The sequence below is a fragment of the Grampus griseus genome (assembly GCF_964374135.1).
Source record: "Grampus griseus genome assembly, chromosome: 14".
Taxonomy (NCBI): Eukaryota; Metazoa; Chordata; class Mammalia; order Artiodactyla; family Delphinidae; genus Grampus; species Grampus griseus.
Genome location: NC_139008.1, coordinates 16210527 through 16227032, shown reverse-complemented (window position 1 = coordinate 16227032; position 16506 = coordinate 16210527). Strand labels below are relative to the sequence as shown.

At 53.0% G+C, this 16506-nt stretch overlaps 2 protein-coding genes across 3 annotated transcripts; both read right to left on the bottom strand.

The window, feature by feature from the left end:
• Window positions 1-468: 468 nt before the first annotated feature.
• ALDOA (aldolase, fructose-bisphosphate A) lies at window positions 469-5689 on the bottom strand. 2 transcript variants are annotated; one of them, XM_082671683.1, is made up of 10 exons: window positions 5565-5624; window positions 4464-4527; window positions 3040-3166; window positions 2743-2954; window positions 2219-2273; window positions 1928-2088; window positions 1497-1580; window positions 1205-1379; window positions 861-1060; window positions 469-772 (listed from the first exon to the last, which is right to left on the bottom strand). In XM_082671683.1, exons 3-10 carry the CDS (start codon window positions 3149-3151, stop codon window positions 677-679), a joined length of 1095 nt encoding a protein of 364 aa, XP_082527809.1. In that variant the 5' UTR covers window positions 3152-3166; window positions 4464-4527; window positions 5565-5624; the 3' UTR covers window positions 469-676. The 2 variants fall into 2 exon arrangements, with proteins under 2 accessions (XP_082527809.1, XP_082527810.1); XM_082671684.1 differs by lacking the exon at window positions 4464-4527 and having other exon boundaries at window positions 5565-5689.
• An 815-nt stretch (window positions 5690-6504) lies between these two features.
• LOC309832261 (uncharacterized protein) lies at window positions 6505-12236 on the bottom strand (the record flags this gene model as incomplete). Its single annotated transcript, XM_082669883.1, has 4 exons — window positions 6505-6618; window positions 10858-11013; window positions 11267-11410; window positions 12231-12236. The coding sequence occupies 4 exons, from the start codon at window positions 12234-12236 to the stop codon at window positions 6505-6507; spliced, it is 420 nt and encodes a 139-aa protein (XP_082526009.1).
• Window positions 12237-16506: the final 4270 nt, after the last annotated feature.

Here is a 16506-nt window from a genome sequence, read left to right as displayed (position 1 = left end):
AAGAAACAGTGAGGCAAGATCGCCTTAAGGACAAATTGGGAATAACAGTACCTACTCCTGTAGAATACTTATCATGTTGTACGGTCTATAGATTCAGGAAATCTTAGTTTCTGTCAGTGGCTGTTTTTTTTGACAGGGGCCTTCTACACCTGTGAGTTCTGGGCCTAAAACTGAGGCTGAGGCTGCAGCCTCCTAAGACCAGCAGTTACACATGCGCTTCCCCACTGTAAGCCTTATCAGATGCTGCTGGTAGAAGGAACAGAGCACTGGGTGGTTGGAAGAAAATTCACAAGCCCTTCTCTTGAAGCCCTGGGCAAGTATTAAACAAAGTATTAAACTAGTCCACCTCCTTCACCTATTTTTCTGCTCAAGAAGGAAGAACATAATGCAAGGGCGCTTTCTCCTCTGGGCTCTGCCACCTCCCCCAGCCCTCCCCTGCCCTAGACACCACAGACATGGACAACAGACTCCCCCTTAAATAGTTGTTTATTGGCAGTAGGCTGGAAATGGCGGAGTTAGCGTACACAGACAACACCAGGCATCAATGTCACGAGGGAGGCAAGAGTGACGGGAAAGAGCAGCCTGGAGCCCCGGTTGAGGCCCCCTCTCTTCAAGAGTGAGTGTGGGAGGGGGCAGAGCCTGGAGTGTTGAGGGGGCAGCCTTAGAACACCTCCGCTTAGTAGGCATGGTTAGAGATGAAGAGGGACTCACTGGCTGCAGCCCCCGCCTTACCACTTGGGCTGTACTTTCCTTGGCAGGCAAGGCTGTTGGCCTAAAAGGGGAGAGGAGCCAGAGTGAGAAGGTTCCTTCTCAGATCCCATCCACCCCAGCACCCTGCCCACCTCCTGCCCCATCCTCACCAGGGCTCGCTTGACGTATTCTTCCTGGGCAGCCTTCAGGTTCTCCTTCTTTCCACCCCAAGTCTTCAGGGCAGAGGCCTGCAGGGCTCGGCCGTAAGAGAAGGTCAGCGCCCACGGCTTCAGCAGGGGACACTTGTTGATGGCGCTGAGGTTGATGGATGCCTCCTCTTCACTCTGGCCTCCAGATAGGAAGGTGATCCCTGTAGAAGAAGGGGGTGAAATGGGGGTAGGGGCTGTAGTCAGAGACCCTAGAAGCTGACCTGGAAATTAGAGCACATGGGCACAAGGTTTATGGGTACAGTCTGTCTACCTCCCAGAGGTCAAGATGAGGGTGTGGGTCTCACCAGGGACAGCGGGGGGCACTGTGCGACGCAGCGCTGTGACAGTTGCCATGGCAATCTCCTCGTGAGAATATTTATGGGTGCAGGCGTGGCCTGGGGTTACCATATTGGGCTTCAGCAAGGTGCCTTCCAGGTAGATGTGGTGGTCACTCAGAGCCTTGTACACAGCAGCCAGCACCTACGGCAGGGCGGGACCAAAGTGGGGTGGGGTGAAGCAGGGAGGGGTACGGGGGTCAGCCCCAGAGCCCCCAGCCCAGCTCTCTAGCCCACCTCACTGCCCAGGCAGGCAACCTACCTTCTCGGTTACATACTGACAGCGTTTCAAGTCATGGTCCCCATCAGGGAGGATCTCAGGCTCCACGATGGGCACAATGCCATTCTGTGGGGTGAGGGACAGGGCAGCCTTGAGGCCTCCTAACCCAGAGCCCCACCTACGGCTCTCCACAGCCACTGACCAAGATCTTATCTCCATGACGACAGAGACCCCTGGCTTCACAGCCCTTGGCCGATTGCAGGAGATCAGCCATCTCCCCAGATCCACCTGCACAACCCCTATTCTGCTCTTCTGCTTGCAGAGCCCTCCACGGGCCCAAGCCTCGTGCGTGGTGAGGATCCGGGGCAGTTGCCTTGGGGAAGGTAGGTAGCCTGGCACATGGGTGGCAGGCTAGCTGACATGCTGGAATGGAAAGAGGTGGGAAGTGGCCTCTTGGGGACCTACAGGCCCACCTGCTGGCAGATGCTGGCATAACGGGCCAGGACATTGGCGTTTTCCATGATGGCGAGGGTGGAGGGGGTGTGTTCCCCTATCTTCAGCACACAACGCCACTTGGCAAAGTCAGCTCCGTCCTTCTTGTACTGGGCACAGCGCTCCGACAGCCCATCCAGCCCTGTAGAGGGGACGGAGGAATCAAAGCATGGCAGAGGAGGGGGCACGTGGCTCCCACACACCCTGGGCACCCAGAGGGGTACCGAGCTGGGTGGGCTGGTGGGTAGGGCTGGGAGCTAAACGGTTCTCACCTTGGGTGGTTGTCTCGCCGTTTGTTCCTGCCAGGGGTACCACACCCTTGTCTACCTGTTGGAGTGGGGCAACAACACAGGACAGGGAAGTGATCTCTAGTGCCCTTTTCTCCTCTGTAGCCCCGCCCTGTCCCCGCTTTACTTCCTCTCTCAAGTATCTTTCCTGATTTGCAAATGTTTCACATAGTCACGTTATCTGATCCTATAGAGCAGGACACACACAGAGAGCCGGGGCTCCTACCACTTACTAACCCTATGAGCAAAACGCTTCATGGCCTTGAGCGTCTAGTTTTTCAATTGTATAATAAGTGTAACACCTGCCTCTCACAATTGCAAGGATTAAAAATGCCAAGCAGGTCCCAGATGTCTCTAGCTTTTTTACACGCGATTTGGAGGTGATCTGGGGCAGACTCCACCCAAGTCTCCAGGCTTCCGACCCGAAGTTCATCCCCCAGCCTGCTACTCTGGATTTCTTTCCCCCAGATCCATCTTACATCTCACACCCTGAGGCCTAGCCCCCTCACCTTGATGCCCACAACACCGCCCTTGGCTTTGATAACTTGGGGGAAGGGACGCCCATCATCTGTCTTCTGGTAGAGCGTCTCATGAAAGAGGATGACGCCCCCAATGCAGGGATTCACGCGGTCGTCGGCAGTCAGCAGCAGTTGGCGGTAGAAGCGCCGGTTCTCCTCGGTGTTCTCGGTGCCAATGGACTGCAGTCGCTTGGCAATGCTCCCTGGAGGGAAGCATCACATGGGAATAAGGGGATCAGCCTATCACCCCCAACCTGGGGCCCTCCTCCCACTGTGTCCTGCCCGCACCGGTGGACTCATCTGCAGCCAGGATGCCCTTGCCCGGAGCCACGATCCGGTGAGCAATGTCAGAGAGCTCCTTCTTCTGCTCCGGGGTCAGTGCTGGGTATTGGTGGGGCATGGTGCCTGTCGGTTCCTGGGCAGGAGACAGACCAGGGAGGGCTAGTTAGCAGGGTCTTCCCGTGGTCTCCCAACAAGCAAGGCCCCTTGCCTGGAGGTCAGGGCAAGGGACACTTGCTGTCCCCAGCTCTCCCCTACACCTGACTTCCCTATACTAGGCCTGCCTCCTGTACCTTTCCTAACTCTGTTGCTGGGTGTTGCCCAGCTGAGGGTGGGGCTGTATACTGGCAACTGGAGTAAAGGGAATAGGCCAGAGCCATGGACAGGCAAGTCATGTGGAAGCCGGACCCTCCTGGCTTGCGCTCTGCCATGGGGTCACCTTGCCTGGAAGCAAAACCGAACCAGAGTATTTTAGAATTAGAGGTTGTGCAGAAGGCAGAAGGCCCAACCTCCTCATCTGAAAGGAGCCTGAAAAGGGAAAAGGTCTGTGTTTCAAGCCACACAGCAACCCTAGAGCCAGATGTGAGCGTAGCACCCAGATCTTCTGACTGTTACAGGAGTGTTCCTTGCAGAGATCCCAGGGCTGGCTCAGGCTCCATGGCCTCAAGGACACCTCAAGGTCAGGCTTCTCCCCCCACGGTGGGGGAGGTTGTTAGAAAAAGGGTGTTAGGAAAAAGGCAGGAGGGTCATCAGAAGCCCAGAAAAGGGCCGCAGAGGAAGCCTAGCCCGAGGTGGAGGAAAGGGGTGGTTTGTCGCTCTCACTGGTCATACAGGGTGAGAGAATGTGGAGGAAAGGCAAGCGCCCACCCCCTCCCCTGAAAAATGCTCATGTCTGCTCTGCGGCTGCAGCTGTTCCAGGCTCAGAATCAAGGTCACCCGATAAGGAAAAATAGGGAAAAGTGTTCATGGGGCATCAGAAGCTGCCGAGGGGTTTCCCCTGCTCGGCGGGGGCACCCGCCTCCCAGGACAGGGACCAACCACCCGCTTTCGGGAACCCTGAGGCAGTATATGAGCTGGCCCCCACCCCTCGGGGCCTCCTAGGATCCCTGCAGAGGCAAAGGGGCCATAATACTTGCACCAAGAGTCCTAACAAGAAAAGGGGAGGGGGAAATGGTACTTCATCTCGCCCTGCTTCCTTCCTCCCTGCCGTGACTCAGCGCGGAGCGGCCCTTGGACTGCGCAGCAAACCGCGGGAGCTCAAGCTGGAAGAGTTGGGGAGTCTGGGCTAGGAGCACAGGTGTGGGTGGTGGTGGAGAGGGGAGATGCTGGGCCCGGGTGGGGGGGCTCCGCGCGGACGCCCGACCCGCCACTACATCCCGGATCCTTCCCCACGACCCTCTCCCTGACCTTCGCACGTGGCGAGGGGCGCTCACCTGGCACAGGAGAGGGGCGGACTGGCGGGGTGCAGCGGTGGAGAGCCGCGGGCTGGCGAGTGGACTGAAGGAGCGAACACGGCAGTCGTCACCGGGACTCTGGTTCTGAGGCGCGTTCCAAGGGGAACGCAGCCTACTCAGCTCCCGAGGGGGGGGCGCGCGGGGGCGGGCGGGAAGGAGGTGGTGCCGCGCCTTATAAAGGCACCGCTCCACCCTCCGCGGAGATTTTCCCTTTGCAGGGGGCCGGAGGCGCCCCGGCGTCCAATTGCAGGCGAGGGACTGTGCGAGAGACCGCCCCCCGAAAGGCGAAGCCCGGAGGCGGCGCTTGGGCGACGACAGTGCGGCGAGAACACGATCCCTTCCCCCACCCCGTCCCCCTCGGACGTGACTCGGGCCACATCCCGCGGGTCGCGGGGGACCTCCCCTCCCTCTCCCTTCTCCTCCCCCCAACCCCCCACCCCGCTTGGCGTGCTTTGGGGCGCTGTGACTCAGCCGATTTGGGGCACCGGCAGAGATGGGGATGCGGTGGGGGTCGGGTCGGAGAAAAGCGGGTGGCACAGCCCGAGAAGACTGAGGCTCAGCTTCCCCCGCCAGGGGCCCAGTCCAGCGGCCCGGGGCAGCCCCAGCTTCCGGCTGCGCTGAGGCAGCGTGCGTCGCGTTGTAACCGAATCCAGAGGTCAAGCGACTGCGAGCCCCGGCGGAAGAGAGGGCGGCGAGGGCACGCACGGGGAGCGCGAGGAGACGGCAGGGGTTGGCAAGGGGCGGAGGCGAGGCGGCAGCGGTTCCGGGTGTCCCGCGGGGAGACATCTGCGCCCCATTCCGGCGGGTCTGGCTCCTGCCGCCCGGGCCGCCCCCCGAAAGCCAGACCCAGCGGAAACCCGCCGGCTACTGCTCTGCCCAAGCAAGTCTGGGGATGCGGGGCCAGAGTCCCTGCGAAACTTCTCCCTGGCACTGACTTCCTTCTCCAAAATAAAATCCGTCCGCCCGCTGTCAGCCTCCCAGATATTTTTCTAGCCTCCCCATCCTACCCGCCAGGTCTCCCCTCTTAATCCCGACGCCTTCAGCCCAGCCCCACCCCCGCTCCGTCCTGCTGGCGCCCACCTGCGAGGAGGAGGCCGAAGGAGCGGGCAGAGCCTGGTCAGCAGCGAGTGAGTCAGGCCACACCCGGGCTGGGTTATAAGGCAGCTCCTGCCCTACCCCCAACCAATGTCCCCGACCTTCTCCGGTGACCCTTGCCCTTTCCTCACCACAGATCCCCTGGCAGGGGATCTATATTTAGGGAAACCTGAAGCTCCTGACATTCATGCCAGCTGGGGGCCTCAAGTGAAGGATGGGGAGGAAGCTGTGGGCCTGCCTCTTTGGGGGTGGGGGGAGGGTCCCCTGTCCACTCACCAGTACTTCAGAGGAAATTTCTTCCTTCGAAATCCAGACTGATGCCCTCAAAAGGTTGTCAGGAGAAATCTTTGGACAGGGATCTGCGCGGAGGAAAGGAGGGTAGGGGACTCAGATCCGTGGCCTTCCCTGTCTCCTCTGCTCCCCTGACTCCGGGCCTCTCGCTGGCTGCTGTGATTCTCCGGAGCCTGTTTCTTTAGAGGGAGAGCAGATGCAGGCACTACACTCACACCTCAGAATAACCAAGAGTCCATGGACAGGGTGTGCCTGGGGTACCCCTACACCCTGATATTCAAGGCCCAAGTTTGTCCCATAATGCTCACTGTGGTGAGCAGTGTCCCCCACCCTCACCTTCAAATACGATCATTTACTTGGGGAGGGGGAGAGGAGGGCAGGGGCACCTGGCAGAGCACCAGCCACTCTCTCTTCTGGCCCTCCAAAGGGGCCGCCATGCCGCTGGCGGAGGGCTCCTTGAGTCCCACTCTGCAGGGAGGCAGGCTCTCCACTGCTGGTTGCCAGGCTGGTGAGCTGGGTAGTCCATTTGTGGTTCCAATAGCCTGGAGAAAAGTGTCCTGAGGCCCCTCAGGGTACAGGGCCTGTGGGCCCTGGGAGCTGGCCGCTCCCCAAAGGGCAGGGACCCTGCGTCTTGTCATCGGAGCTTGATCTCAAAGCAGAGACAGTTGAGGCTCTGGCAGTCAGGAAGCTGGCACGCACAGGCACAGTCACAGAGCGGGCAGCAGCGAGGGCAGTGAGGGGCCCAATCCTGAGGGAGAGGAGAACGGGGTGAGGGAGTTGGGCAGGAGGAAGGGGGACCAGAGCCTGAAGCTGTTTCCTTCTCAGGGGAGAAGGGAACAGAGTGGCCTGCAAAGTCCCATTTGCCCAGTGGATCAGAGGGTGCCATTCACCATTCTTGGGAACAAATCAATTCTTTCTGCTGTTGAGAAATCAGCAAGGAGGCAATGTTCCTTACAGCTGGGTTCAGGAGCTGGAAGAAATCATTCGGTGGGCGGTGGGGGGTCCTTTCTTTCTTCCCATCTTATGGATGAGGAGACTGAGGACCAGAGGACAGCTGGCCCTGGACCCACGCTTAGGTCACAATGTTCAGCTCAGAGATGTTTCTCTTATAACACGCAATTCAAAGTCGTTAGACTGGGAAAGCACACACACACTGTCTATGATGAAAACAACTTGTTGGTTTTGTGGATTTCTTCCTTGGCCTGAGACGAAGCTGGATCTCATTCATCCTCTATTTCTGGGCACCTACTCTGTGCCAGGCACAGACTATGTTCATGAATGATTTTTAAAATCTAGCTTTCCTTAAAAATGGTAATTTGCAGATTTAATTTTTTAATGTTTAAAAGGAGTTACATCTCTTTTATTTATCAGAACCTTGAGTAGAGGGCCTCTTTACAAAAGAGGAAACGGAGGTTCAGAGAGGGGAGTGATCGTGCAAAGGAGTACAACGAAGGAGTGGGGCTGGGATGGGTCCGGGCCTGCCTGCTCCCAGTCCTGAGATGCCCCCTGACCAACTGCTTCCCAGGGGCATGAATAGCAGCTTCTTTCAGGGTCTGCTAAGGCAGGGACAGTTCATCTCCCGTCTTCACTGAGCTACCAGGGGACTCACGCTCAGCAGGTGTCTGAGATACAGATGAATGTTGAATGAATGGATCAATCAAAGCATATCATTTTTCCCTCTTTAAGCAAAGAAGAAGAGGGCTTCTCATCTCCCAGGGGAGACAGAAGGTCTGCCTCTTGGGGAATAGGAACAGCAAGTCCTTAGGAAGGGAGAACCGGTCCACTCCGACCCACTCCTCTTCTGCCCTGGGACACGGATGATCTGTCACCGCTGCAGGCAGGGACTGGAGTCAGGCCAAGTGGCTGGAATAGGACCCACCCAGGATGTGTGACAAGGCTGGCTCCTTGAGGCCTAAGGCAGAGTTAGTGACAGTCACAGTTGCACAGCTCAATCAGACACCGGGCCAAGCCAGGAATAGGGGAATGACCTTTAGAAGAGCTGAGGTTTCGGGGTGCAGTGTCCGATGACTGGTGAGATCAGATATCACCAGGGGCTCCGGTGAGGGGAGGGCATCTGCTCCTGCTAAAAGAATTGTCTCTCTAGAAAGAGGTAGAAGTATATCATGGTGGAGGGGAGAGAGCGAGGTGGCTTCCTTGTGTTTGATGGGGGTGTGGTTTGGGGTGTCTCTGGGGAGTCCCAGTCTGGGCTGAAGTCAACTCTGTGGGTTTTTGGAGGACTTGCACCGTCATTCTGTGCGCAGAATTGGGGGCTGAGAGAGGTCCCACTGCTCTCGCTTCAGAGAAGAGGGTATTAAAAGCATTTTTTGGCTCTGCCCCCAGGAAGGGTTTGGCTCTAGTTGTTAATAACTAGCTAATGGATATCTCGACTCTCACAGGCAGCCTTGTGGCTTCTGGAAGGAATCTGCTTTTTAAGTACATTAAACAAGGGCTCCACATGACTGTTAAGCCCTGTGTTTCTTTAGGCCTGTAGTTTTTCACTCTGATTTCTTTCACTTTGAAGTTGTGAAGGCCAGCCATCGTTACTGTTTGGAGCTCAGGGTTTGAATCTAGTTCAGGCCCAGGTGTGGCTAATTCATGATTTGTGCCTCAGTTTCCTCATCTCTGAAATATATTTTAAATATAACACCTACTTCACAGGGTCACTGTGGGGAATCAGTGGAAGGCACGAAGCACGGTGCCTGGTAGGGAGGGAGCTCTCAGCAAAAGGGAGCTCCTCTGTCACAGCGCTTTTCCCTCAGCAATAGCTCTTAACCCTGGTGGTATGTGTCAGTCGTGTAAGAACTTGTTAAAGATTCGCAAATTCTGATCCCATTCCAGATCTGCTGGGCATGGGGCCTGGATGCCTGGCTTCCCATTTAAGCCTCGTTCCAGCTTCTGATCACACAAGGGGCTGAGAACCAACCACTGCCCTGGATTGCATCATTTCTCACCCTCGATTGAGAATGTGAGGCAATTTCTCACATTGCCTACTTATTTCTCTGTCCTTTGCGGGAATGTAAGCCCCGTGGTGGCCGTGTCTACCTTGTTTCCACTGCGCCCCCAAGGCTCAGCACAGTGCCTCAACAGTGACTCCATAAATCTTCCATAAGTGAATAAATAAATGAATGAATGAATTAGGTCCTCACGACATACCTGTGAAAGAAGTAACATAGGCAGGTTTCCCCCTGAGAGAAAGAGAAGCCTGGGTTTGTGTCTCCACCCAGGCTTTAGGCCTCTGTAAGCCTCAGTTTCTACAGCTGTGAAGAAGCCAAGAGTTTTGGAGTATTTGTGGTGGCTATTGTTACTATAAGGAAGCTGAAGAACACAGAGGCCTTACTGTGCCTTGTGGAAAGACAGCTCAAGGAAAGAATGACCATTCGTCATTCTAGAATCCTTCCTGGCTCTGGCAGAAGCCGGGTAGGATCAGGACCTGAGGTCTCCAGCTTGGACGCCCTGCAGCCCTGGAGGCGGCAGTGGGAGGAGTCAGTCCCTCCTGACAGCGCACCTCACTTTCAAGGAGGAAGAGAGGCCTCTGACTCTTCCCTCCCCGCGGACAGAAGGTGAAGGGAGTGGTGTCCCCAGGAGAGGGGGCCAGAAATCATTGTGCAATTGAGCATTTCTTATAGAATAGGAGGTTTGAGGACCCAGGGTCTTCTCCTTTTGCCCCTTTGTCCCCCTAGCCCCAGCCCTGGGCCCCATCTCCAGGCTATCCCTGGGAAACCAGACGCAGATTACCTGAAAGAGGAGAACTCCTTGCCCCATAATTTATTTTGAAACTCAAAACATCTTGCAGGGATTTGCAACTGCAGTCTGCCCAAGTTACGAATTTGCTTGGTCTTTTCCCCTCACTCTTCCCTCCCTGGGGAAGGTCCCCACTTCAAGGGCAGGAGCTTTGCTGTCTACATCTCTGAGCCCAAAATCATCAGAGCCTAGGAAGGTGGTCAATTACACTTAACATGTGGCTTTAAAGCCACAAATGCAAAATTGGCCTGTCCTCTGTGAGCCAGGCTTCTCCCTGAGGGTTCTGTTTCAACACATGAAGGAGCAATTTGCTGTGCAAGACTCTACTGTGGAATGCTGGAAACGTGATTAAATTTCCCTGAGCCAATTTATTCCCCTGCAAAAGGAGGATAAAAACATGGACAGGTAACCAAGGTGTGATGCCACGTTAAAAAGGGCAAGTGGCAGATGTGAGGAAATAGTCTGTGTGGTATATGTGGTATGACTACATTTTTACCAATAGTAAAATACAACAGTGATAGTACTGTATGTGTATTAGTATATGAGGGACATACACCAAATGTAGCAACCTTGGTTAGAGAGCTAGTTTATAAAGTGACTTGTACTTTCTATGTATTTCTACATGCACACTTTGTAATTAAAAAAAATACATATAGATAGGTTTTTAAAAATATCCAGCTCTCGGGGTTGTTAATCAGGTAGCACAGTATCTAGAACATCGTATTTACTCTGCAAACAGAAGGAGCTCTGTGAGGGGCTGTCTTTTCTTTTAACTACCATTTTCAGAAGTAGAAATGTGCCCTACATGTTACATACATTACCTTTCTCCAGATGCTGCCCTATTTTCCTTTCTCCAAGTAGCTTTCATTACCAGAAAATATCTGATATGTTGTTTTTGGCTGTCTCCACCTGACCCAGTACGTGGAACTGTGCCTGGCCTAGAATAGGTACTCAGTAATAAATTTTGTTGAACCAAAAAATGAATGCAGGGCTTTCCTGGTGGTGCAGTGATTGAGAGTCCGCCTGCCGATGCAGGGGACGCGGGTTCGTGCCCCGGTCCGGAGGATCCCGCATGCCGCGGAGCGGCTGGGGCCGTGAGCCATGGCGGCTAAGCCTGCGCGTGCGGAGCCTGTGCTCCGCAATAGTAGAAGCCACGGCAGTGAGAGGCCCGCGTACCGAAAAAAAAAAAATAATAATGCACAGAGAGTACCAAGATCAGGACTCACGGGCCAGAACGAGAACTCACAGATTCGGCGGGCTGGGGGCAGCAGGCATCCAGGTAGTGGGCTGGGCTGGGCAGAGGAAAGTCACAGGCTTCTGCGCAGGTCCAGCAACAGTCTTGGGGCTTGGAGGCGCCTTGCTTCCTGCAGGGGGAGCTGCAGTCTGTGCAGCAGCCCTGGGCCTAAGAGAAGGCAGGGCTCAAGCTCTGGGCCAGGCGGCAGGTAGGGAGGTACAGCCAAGACTCAGTTTTGGGGAAAGGGGCAGCAGAAGGTTCAGCTGAGGACGAGAAGAGGATCTCCTGGTCCCACGAAAGGGACAGATGCGGGGACTAAATGGCAAAGGTGTCTCAGGGTAAGGGCCTACCAATGAGGGGAAAAATTGACCAGGTTCCTCCTCCCCCAGGCCCACCCTTCAGCCCCCACCAGGCCCCTCACCAGCAGGCAGTGCCTAGTCAGCAGCACTAGGCCCAGCAGCAACAAATAGATGCCCACAGCGAGGACGACAATGGCAGGGATGGGGAGCAGCAGGGAGGGGCTGCTGACGGGAGCCGGGGTTGGATTCCACGGGCTAGAGGAGGCCTGGACAGCACAGGAGGAAGGGGTGATGAGGAGATGTGGAGGGGCTGCAGGGACACAGAAATACCAGGAGGGACACGGGAGGTGGCTGGGAAAAGGGGAGGAACAGCCACCAGGTGGTGGGGAGAGAGTGAATAGGACTACACTGTCTTGTCCCCAAACCTGCCTTTTCTCTTGTCATCCCCATTTCAGCACCATCGAGGACCTGTTGGTCATTCTAGACTTTTCCAAGATTTATTGCCTTTCCTTTCAGAATGCCTCTCCAAACAGATCTATTGTCTCTGCTTCCACTGCACTACTTTACCATCCCTCAGCCCACAGTACTGGCCTCTAACTGTCTTGCAACCTGCAGTTGTGACCCTTTCCACACCAGCTGTCCTGCGTATCCCTCCCTCCCTTGCGGTCCATCAATGGCTCCTACCGACTCAGTCCAAACTTCTTATCTCAGCGACAAAGGCCTCAATCTGGCCCTGCCTACCTCTCCCTCTCCCCCATTACACTCCAGCCATACTGAAGTCCTAGCAGTTCCCCAAATGCCCTGGCCTCTCCCTCACGCCCACCTCTCTGCCCATGCTGTTCCTTCTGCCTGGGATGCCTTTTCTTCTCTGTTGCTTGGCTAGCTCCTCATCTTGCCAGAGTGGGATGTGCCCTTCCATGGGAAGGCCGTCCCTGCAACTCTCTTTCTGTCTCACAGCTCTTGTCCTGAGCTGGAAGGGTCTATGTTGGGTAAAGAGCCCCCTCTCCAGTCCAGGCTCCAAGGCAGGCAAAGTCAGGGTGAGTGGAGGGCGCTGAGGGGGCCGCTCCAGAGAGGGGTAGGACTCACGTCCATTGGGCAGGACAGCGCCAGTCAGTCCAGGAGCTGCAGAGGAGAGAAAGTCCTGGGCCTCAGACACTGAGAGGGGCCATTGGCCTGGGATGCCCATTCTCCTCCTCCCATTTCCCGTTTGGGGAAACTGAGGCCCAACGACGGTCCCTGGTCCGGACAGCGATGATGGGGACTCGGGGCAGCGCCTCCTTCGCAGGCCCCAGCCCGACCCTGGCCACATCCTACCGTTGTCCCCAAACCCCGGGCTCCCTCCAACGACCTATCCCCATCACCTGCGCCCTCGGGGCCGCGGGCAGTTCACGGATTCCGCTCCTTGTTTGCTCCAATCGGCCGCAGCTACTGCACCGCCCAGAAGCCTCCCGCTGCTTCTCCCTGTTGTCATGGGGATCAGAGCGCCGCTACTACGGTGGCTGCTCAGACCCAAAATTCCTTCTACGCGCCCCTCGTTTCCCTTTTCCAGTCTGTGGACGCCCGCTCTTCTTTCTAGTCGATGTCCGCTGGGCTTTGCGGCAGTTACCGAGTAGAAATGGCGAGAGTTCCCGCCGCTACCCGCCTGGCTCGGATCCTCATCGTGTGCTGGGTCCTGCGGCGCTGCAAAAGCAAGCCTGAACCCCCGGGCTACACCGCCCACTGGCTGTGTGACTTCGGCCAAATCACTGCGCCTCACTGAGTCCATTTTCCCCTCTGTAAAACGGGGAAACGCCTGCCTCCCAGGGATATTGTAAAACTCAGAGACACTTCTTAATTGTATAGAATTATCCTCAATAATTTTTAAACCTGACCCCCCCACTCATTTTTATTGACAGTGCCCAAATTTAAGAGCCATCATCTGGTCTCTTCAACCTTCACATCATTATCAAAGTGATTTCCTCCCACCCACGTCAGATCTTGTGCCTTTTTTCTTTTTTAAAAAATAAATTTATTAATTTAATTAATTTATTTTTGGCTGCATTGGGTCTTCGTTGATGCGCGTGGGTTTCCTCTGGTTGGAGTGAGCGGGGGCTACTCTTCGTTGCGGTGCGCGGGCTTCTCAGTGCGGTGGCTTCTCTTGTTGTGGAGCATGGGCTCTAGACACGCAGGCTTCAGTAGTTGTGGCACCCAGGGTCAGTAGTTGTGGCTCGCGGGCTCTAGAGCGCAGGCTCAGTAGTTGTGGTTCACGGGCTTAGTTGCTCCGCGGCATGTGGGTTCTTCCCGGACCAGGGCTCAAACCCGTGTCCCATGCATTGGCAGGCGGATTCTTTTTTTTTTTTTTTTTGAATTTTATTTTATTTATTTTTTTATACAGCAGGTTCTTATCAGTCATCAATTTTATACACATCAGTGTATACATGTCAATCCCAATCGCCCAATTCAGCACACCACCATCCCCGCCCCCACCCCCCGCTGTGGCTTTCCCCCCTTGGTGTCCATACGTTTGTTCTCTACATCTGTGTCTCAACTTCTGCCCTGCAAACCGGTTCATCTGTACCATTTTTCTAGGTTCCACATACATGCGTTAATATACGATATTTGTTTTTCTCTTTCTGACTTACTTCACTCCGTATGACAGTCTCTAGATCCATCCACGTCTCAACAAATGACTCAATTTCATTCCTTTTTATGGCTGAGTAATATTCCATTGTATACATGTACCACATCTTCTTTATCCATTCGTCTGTTGATGGGCATTTAGACTGCTTCCATGACCTGGCTATTGTAAATAGTGCTGCCATGAACATTGGGGTGCGTGTGTCTTTTTGAATTATGGTTTTCTCTGGGTATATGCCCAGTAGTGGGATTGCTGAGTCATGTGGTAATTCTAGTTTTAGTTTTTTAAGGAACCTCCATACTGTTCTCCATAGTGGCTGTATCAATTTACATTCCCACCAAGAGTGCAAGAGGGTTCCCTTTTCTCCACACCCTCTCCAGCATTTGTTGTTTGTAGATTTTCTGATGATGCCCATTCTAACTGGTGTGAGGTGATACCTCACTGTAGTTTTGATTTGCATTTCTCTAATAGTTAGTGATGTTGAGCAGCTTTTCATGTGCTTCTTGGCCATCTGTATGTCTTCTTTGGAGAAATGTCTATTTAGGTCTTCTGCCCATTTTTGGATTGGGTTGTTTCTTTCTTTACTATTGAGCTGCATGAGTTGTTTATATATTTTGGAGATTAATCCTTTGTCCGTTGATTCGTTTGCAAATATTTTCTCCCATTCTGAGGGTTGTCTTTTCGTCTTGTTTATGGCTTCCTTTGCTGTGCAAAAGCGTTTAAGTTTCATTAGGTCCCATTTGTTTACTTTTGGTTTTATTTCCATTACTCTAGGAGGTGGATCAAAAAAGATCTTGCTGCGATTTATGTCAAAGAGTGTTCTTCCTATGTTTTCCTCTAAAAGTTTTATAGTGTCCAGTCTTACATCTAGGTCTCCAATCCATTTTGAGTTTATTTTTATGTATGGTGTTAGGGAGTGTTCTGATTTCCTTCTTTTACATGTAGCTGTACAGTTTTCCCAGCACCACTTATTGAAGAGACTGTCTTTTCTCCATTGTATATCCTTGCCTCCTTTGTCATAGATTAGTTGACCATAGGTGTGTGGGTTTATCTCTGGGCTTTCTATCTTGTTCCATTGATCTATGTTTCTGTTTTTGTGCCAGTACCATATTGTCTTGATTACTGTAGCTTTGTAGTGTAGTCTGAAGTCAGGGAGTCTGATTCCTCCAGCTCTGTTTTTTTCCTTCAAGACTGCTTTGGCTATTTGGGGTCTTTTGTGTCTCCATACAAATTTTAAAATTTCTTGTTCTAGTTCTGTAAAAAGTGCCATTGGTAATTTGATAGGGATTGCATTGAATCTGTAGATTGCTTTGGGTAGTATAGTCATTTTCACAATATTAATTCTTCCAATCCAAGAACATGGTATATCTCTCCATCTGTTGGTATCATCTTTAATTTCTTTCATCAGTGTCTTATAGTTTTCTGCATACAGTTCTTTTGTCTCCCTAGGTAGGTTTATTCCTAGGTATTTTATTCTTTTTGTTGCAATGGTAAATGGGAGTGTTTCCTTTATTTCTCTTTCTGATCTTTTGTTGTTAGTGTATAGGAATGCAAGAGGTTTCTGTGCATTAATTTTGTATCCTGCAACTTTACCAAATTCATTGATTAGCTCTAGTAGTTTTCTGGTGACATTTTTAGGATTCTCTATGTATAGTATCATGTCATCTGCAAAGAGTGACAGTTTTACTTCTTCTTTTCCAATTTGTATTCCTTTTATTTCTTTTTCTTCTCTGATTGCCGCGGCTAGGACTTCCAAAACTATGTTGAATAATAGTGGTGAGAGTGGACATCCTTGTCTTGTTCCTGATCTTAGAGGAAATGCTTTCAGTTTTTCACCATTGAGAATGATGTTTGCTGTGGGTTTGTCGTATATGGCCTTTATTATGTTGAGGTAGGTTCCCTCTATGCCCACTTTCTGGAGAGTTTTTATCATAAATGGGTGTTGAATTTTGTCAAAAGCTTTTTCTGCATCTATTGAGATGATCAAATGGTTTTTATTCTTCAGTTTGTTAATATGGTGTATCACATTGATTGATTTGCGTATATTGAAGAATCCTTGCATCCCTGGGATAAATCCCACTTGATCATGGTATATGATCCTTTTACTGTGTTGTTGGATTCTGTCTGCTAGTATTTTGTTGAGGATTTTTGCATCTATATTCGTCAGTGATATTGGTCTGTAATTTTCTTTTTTTGTAGTATCTTTGTCTGGTTTTGGTATTGGGGTGATGGTGGCCTCACATAGAATGAGTTTGGGAGTGTTTCTTCCTCTGCAATTATTTTTTTCTTTTTCTTGCGGTACACGGGCCTCTCACTGTCGCGGCCTCTCCCATTGCGGAGCGCAGGCTCCGGACACGCAGGCTCAGCAGCCATGGCTCACGGGCCCAGCCGCTCCGCGGCATGTGGGATCCTCCCGGACCGGGGCACGAACCCGTGTCCCCTGCATCGGCAGGCGGACTCTCAATCACTGTGCCACCAGGGAAGCCCCTTCCTCTGCAATTTTTTGGATGAGTTTGAGAAGGATGGGCAGGCAGATTCTTAACTACTGCGCCACCAGGGAAGCCCAGATCTTGTGCTCTTTCAGTTTTTCACCCCCACGCCAAAGGGCTCGCCACTGACTCCAGGATAAAGCCCAAATGCTTTAGTTGACTGTCCACACCATCCACCCTGGGCCTATCTTCGGTTTATTCATTCACAGTGTATCCCACAGCGTGTCAAGCACTGCTCTAGGCTCTGGGACTCTAG